Here is a 6,000-nt window from a genome sequence, read left to right on the forward strand (position 1 = left end):
GTTCTTGACAATCACTGCCATCCTGTTCGCGAGTACAACCAAGGGCTTCTGCAGTTCGGGCCTCACCAGTACCCCAGCAGGCTCTCCCGACTCCTCTTCATGGTCTTCTGGAGCGCCAAGTAAGAGGGCTTTGCCCTCGGGCATTACGAGAAATTTGGGATTTCCCATTACTCTCGCTACTCCCCTGCACTGTAACACAATTGGCTTGGACTGGGTGAACCACACAGTCCCTCGTCTAAACTCATTATCCGGTTCAACGCAGCTACGCGCTTTCTCAAAAGCAGCTCGAAACACCGGGTGAACGGACACTGTTCTCGGGAAGCTCTCTCCAGCTTTCTCCTTACAGGCTCCCTTGAGCCTCCTCACCGGAGGAGTGTTGGTCCCCACAAGAATTGAAACACCACCCTTCTCAACGGGGTCCGGACAAACTAGCGCTAATGTATCAAGGACCTCAGGCACTCCCACGTCGACCTCCGAAAACTCCAGCTTCACTGACAAGTAGCCATCATACGGATAATCACCGACACTAAGACCCCAGATCTCTAGCCCAAGTCTCATACTCCTCTTCCCCTTTAGGAGTGGGCTTCATTCCTGAGAATAGGCAGCGCCTACGATAGCTGGGACTTTAAATTTGGGCATTTTTCCATTTATTCGCCACAGAGGTAAAGGTGGATACTAACTCAGAATTTTTACTCTTCAGCGGGGGGGGGGGGGGGGGGGGGGAGGACCCAATAGATATTCCAACGCAGAGTGACATTGATGGGATGCAGAAGTGGGCTGAGAAATGGCAGATGGAGTTCAATCCGGAGAAGTGTGAGGTGGTACACTTTGGAAGGACAAACTCCAAGGCAGAGTACAAAGCAAATAGCAGGATACTTGGTAGTGTGGAGGAGCAGAGGGATCTGGGGGTAAGTTGCCTCACAGGTAGATAGGGTAGTTAAAGCTTATGGAGTGTTAGCTTTTATAAATCGAGGGAGAGAGTTTAAGAATCACGGGGTAATGATGCAACTGTATAAAACTCTGGTTTAGGCCACACTTGAAGTACTGTGTCCAGTTCTGGTCACCTCAGTATAGGAAGGATGTGGAAGCATTGGAAAGGGTACAGAGGAGATTTACCAGGATGCTGCCTGGTTTAGAGAGTATGGATTATGATCAGAGATTAAGGGAGCTAGGGCTTTAGTCTTTGGAGAGGAGGAGGATGAAAGGAGACATGATAGAGATGTACAAGATATTAAGAGGAATAGACAAAGTGGACAGCCAGCGCCTCTTCCCCAGGGCACCACTGCTCAGTACAAGAGGACATGGCTTTAAGGTAAGGGGTGGGAAGTTCAAGGGCGATATTAGAGCAAGGTTTTTTACTCAGAGAGTGGTTGGTGTGTGGAATGCACTGCCTGAGTCAGTGGTGAAGGCAGATACACGAGTGAAATTTAAGAGACTACTGGACAGGTATATGGAGGAATTTAAGGTGGGGAGGTTATATGGGAGGCAGGGTTTAAGGGTCAGCACAACATTGTGGGCCGAAGGGCCTGTACTGTGCTGTACTATTCTATGTTCTATATGCAATTAAACAATTTAGCTTTTTAATTCTTAATTTCACTAGAGGGTTAGTAAAGTAAAACAAAAAGAAAAGGGCCCATTTTAATGAAACAGTATAACGTGCACGTTGGAGCTCACAGTTTCCCTTCTGCTGACGCTCCATCGATTTCCCTGGGCTTCGTCGACTCTCGGCCCCATTCCACGTTCACTCCTTTCTGGTGTCTATGACCTCTCCGTTCTGGCATCTTCTCCCTGCATCTTCCGCCAGTGCTTCTACAGAAAGTCCATTACATTAGCAGTGAAACCTTTCCCAGGGTGTTAGACTAGATAGATGATTGAAGTAGGCCTGGATAGAGTGGATGTGGAGAGGAAGTTTTCAATGGTGGAGGGCTCTAGGATCAGAGGACACAGCCTCAGAATAGAGGGCTGTCCCTTTAGAACAATGATGAGGAGGAATTTATTTGAGCGTGATGAATCTGTGGAATTCATTGCCACAGATGGCTGTAGAGACCGAATCATTGGGTATATTTAAAGCAGAGGTTCTTGATAACTAAGAGTGTCGAAGGTTAAGGGAAAAGGCAGGACAATGGAGTTGAGAGGGATAATAAATTAACTATGATGGAGTGATGGAGCAGACTCAATGGGCCGTATGACCTAATTCTGCTCCTCTGTGTTAAGGTCTAACAGGAGCCTCTAGCAGGTGGGGAAGTTGAGACACTGGCAACAAGGGATAACATTAGAGTTATGCCAGGCACTCTCAGTAACACACTGGCTTTCAAGTTCAGGGCTGGAGTGGAGTTTATTGTTATATGCACAAGTACCTTGATGTACAATTCAATATAAAACTTGCTTTTGCAGCAGCGCCACAAGGACATAGGGACAGAGAACACACAGCTACCATCCGGTAGGAGATACAGAACTCCCGTACCACCAGGCTCAAGAACAGCTATGTGGAGCATAGGAGAACGAAGGGAGATTTTAATTAACTTTTTGAATGCAACCTTGAAGTTTTAGTAATTTATATTCAGATCCCTTGAATCTCTTTGCCTGATTTCTAGCTTTGTACTGTTTAGAGAAGCACAGTTCAATCCATCTGAGATTCAAAGTGCATGACCTCATACTCCATCTATAATTCAGCATTTCTGTTAATTAAAATTGGAAACATAGGATTAGAAGTTCCTCCTCTCTTGCTGCACTGTAGTAGTAAATTGGTTTATTACTATCATTTGTATTGAGGTCCAGTGAAAAAATTGTCCTGCATACCCTTTCATACTGAACAAGTGAATACACTTGCATTGATCTAGTACAAAGGAAAGCTGTACAGGATAAAGCATTACAGTTACAGACAAAGTGTAATGCAAGTAGACAAAAAGAGGCAATGTCATAACAAGGAAAGCGGTGAGGTCAGGCATCCATCCTATCACAAAGGAGACCATTGACTAGTCTTTTAACGGCAGGATTGAAGATGTCCTTGAGCCCAGTGGTATGTACTTTAAGGCTTTTGTATCTTCTGCCAATAAGGGAGGGGAGAAGAGAGAATGTGATTTTTGATTATGCTGGCTGCTTGACCTAGGCACTGAAGAGTGTAGAAGTCCATCGAAGGGAAGCTGGCTCTGGTGATGTGCTAAGCTGCACCCACAGCTCTCTGCAGGATCTTGTGGTCATGGGCTGAGCAGTTACCGTCCCAAGCTGTCATGCATCCAAATAAGATGCTTTCATTGGTGCGCTGATAACATATGCTGAGGGTCAAAGGGGACATGCCAGATTTCCTTTGCCTCTTGAGGAAGTGTGCTTTCTTAGACGTGAGTCTGTGCAGTTGAACCATCACCGACTATTAGTGACATTCGCTCGTTTAGGACCTTGAACTTCTCAGTCCTCTCAACCACACCACCATTGATGTAGACAGGAGAATGTGCACCACCCCCCTCCATGTAGACAATAACCAGCTCTTCTCATTCTGCTGACCTTGAGGGAAAGGTTTTCGGCATGGCACCACGTCACTTGGCTTTCTGTCTCCATCCCATACTCCGACTCATCATTATTTGAGATGATACAACGGTGGCATCTGCAAACATATAGATGATTTTAGAACAGAATCCGGCCACACAGTCATGAGTATACAGGGAGTAGAGCAGGGGAAGCAGCTCTGTGGAGAACAGTGTGGAGATGTTGCCTGCACGTTCATTACAGTGGCCCGTGCATGGATACAAATGTTAAAACTTTCCAAACCTGTATGTTTACATTTTGTGTTATATTCTGCTTGTTTGCTCATTGTATTTTTTTTTTTTGTTTATTTCTAGTATCTGTCTGGAGTGCAACAAACTGTGGCAAGACAGGCGAAGGCCTTTATGAGCTTGGGAAAAATGCCAGAAATTCAGATTGGCAGGCACCAGGCCATTGGAGACAAGCCATGGCTCTGGTTTGGTACTGTCAAGTCTCTGATTGGCAAGGGCGTCATGCTCGCAATTAGTGAAGGAAGAGTGACGACCAACGTGCTCAACATTGCAAACGAAGACTGCATAAAAGTTGCGGCGGTGCTAAATGGAGCATACTACTTGGAAAATCTGCATTATACCATCGAGGGGAAAGACACCCACTACTTCATAAAAACTGCCTCACCCGAAACCGACCTGGGAACCCTGAGGTTGAACAGCGGGCGCAAGGCACTGGAGAACGGCATCAACGTCACCGTTTCGCAGTCCACCACTGTGCTGAATGGCAGGACTCGAAGGTTTGCTGATGTCGAAATGCAATACAATGCCTTGTCGCTCCACGTACGCTATGGAACGACCCTGGACGAGGAGAAGGTTCGGATACTGGAACAAGCTAGGCAGAGGGCACTGACGAGCGCTTGGAACAGAGAGCAGCAACGAGTGAGAGATGGCGAGGAAGGGATCAGGTTATGGACAGAAGGAGAAAAACGACAGCTACTGAGTGCTGCTAAAGTACAAGGATACGATGGGTACTATGTACTCTCGGTGGAGCAATACCCGGAACTAGCAGATAGTGTGAACAATATTCAGTTCTTAAGACAGAACGAAATAGGAAAGAGGTAACACACAGGCTAGTTGGTGGCTGCCAAAGAGATAAAACTCAACACTTCTTCTGGAAGAACAGAATATTAGTCTTGCTGCCATTAGTTATCACAGGTTACACTGAGAGGACTGAAATACCACTGCAGCTCAACATAGGCTGTCCCGATTAATCTGTAGCACAAGTTCTTTCTTAGAGCTGTTGAACTTGGTGGATGATCTTTTTCTACTCAGCCGAACCCTACGAAGGAGAGAACAGGTGGTTCCTGCAAACAAAGACTTCAAATCACCCTTCATATACAGGATTGTCAACTGCTTAAGAGAATTGTTTACAGTGAATGCCACTACAATCAGACCCAAGGTTGGACTAACATGTGTAAAAAAAAAACTTAACCGTTTTGTACTTGGCCAAACCTGTCAACTGTTTTTCTGTTGTTTATGAAACACCCCTATTAAGCATTAGAATCAGTGTCCAAATACAGAAACTAACTATAATTATATGAGTAGCCTTTGCTTACCAGAAGTAGTCTTAATCTTTCTTCACGTTAAGTGGATCCAGTAGCAGAGAGAACACAATGCTTTTTAATCACTGCACTGTGGAGCAACAGAAGGCTTTCCTCTGCCTTCTACCATGCTGCTTTATACAATGACACTTTGTGCAAAGTAGTATGACTGTGACCGAAACAGGAAACTACAACGCCATTGGATTTGCCTTGGGAAGTCTCGCAATGTACAGGATCACCCTCCCTGCAGAGCAAAGGAAAACATTTTCTTTTTTGTAAAGTGTGAGAGACCAGTACCTTTTGGAGTTTTTATATGAATTCCAATTTACTGTTCATCAGATACTAGTCTCAGAAGATGTTAATTTATGTAAAGTGTTTCAAAGGAGTTTATACTTGAAAATAAAATCTTTAAAATACAGTGGCTGTCTTCTTACTTTACAGCTGGCTGCCAGAATGCCCGAGGAGTATTTAATTGTGCAAACATGTCACCTTTTGTTATCTTTTGAAACCAATGTGTATCCTGGTGTACTGAGTAAATAAAGCAGAATGAGAAGTCAATTTTTAATTTGTAAAACTGCTTTGAGGTATATTTTCGTCCAGTCACCACTGTCCGTGAAAATGTCGGTGGGGGTCTTGAAGTCAGAAACAAAGAATTTGCTGTAATGCAGAAAGGTAGTGGGAGTTTGCAACGAAAATTACAGATAGTCTTTCTCCGCTTTGCGGGAAAGATGGGGTAAAGGTCAACCTCAAATCAATCTATTATTATATTTTAACACACCATGTCATGACTATGTGACCATAAGACATAGAAGCAGGTTTAGGCCATTTGGCCCATCAAATCAGTTCCACTATTTCATCATGGCTAATTTTTATTCCCTCTCTCCTGCCTTCTCCCTGTAACCTTTGACACCCTTACTAATCAAGAATCT

The 6,000-nt window shown here is 44.7% G+C and overlaps 1 protein-coding gene across 17 annotated transcripts in view; it reads left to right on the forward strand.

The window, feature by feature from the left end:
• The window catches only part of LOC140728939 (teneurin-3), a 2,305,574-nt gene extending 2,299,945 nt beyond the window's left edge, over window positions 1-5,629 (forward strand). For all 17 annotated transcript variants that reach the window (XM_073048051.1, XM_073048055.1, XM_073048053.1 and 14 more), the window contains one exon: window positions 3,837-5,629. In XM_073048051.1, coding sequence (XP_072904152.1) covers window positions 3,837-4,592 — 756 coding nt within the window. In that variant the 3' untranslated portion in view covers window positions 4,593-5,629. The remainder of the gene's footprint in view (window positions 1-3,836) is intronic.
• Window positions 5,630-6,000: the final 371 nt, after the last annotated feature.

This window comes from Hemitrygon akajei, chromosome 6 (assembly GCF_048418815.1).
Source record: "Hemitrygon akajei chromosome 6, sHemAka1.3, whole genome shotgun sequence".
In the NCBI taxonomy this organism is placed as follows: domain Eukaryota; kingdom Metazoa; phylum Chordata; class Chondrichthyes; order Myliobatiformes; family Dasyatidae; genus Hemitrygon; species Hemitrygon akajei.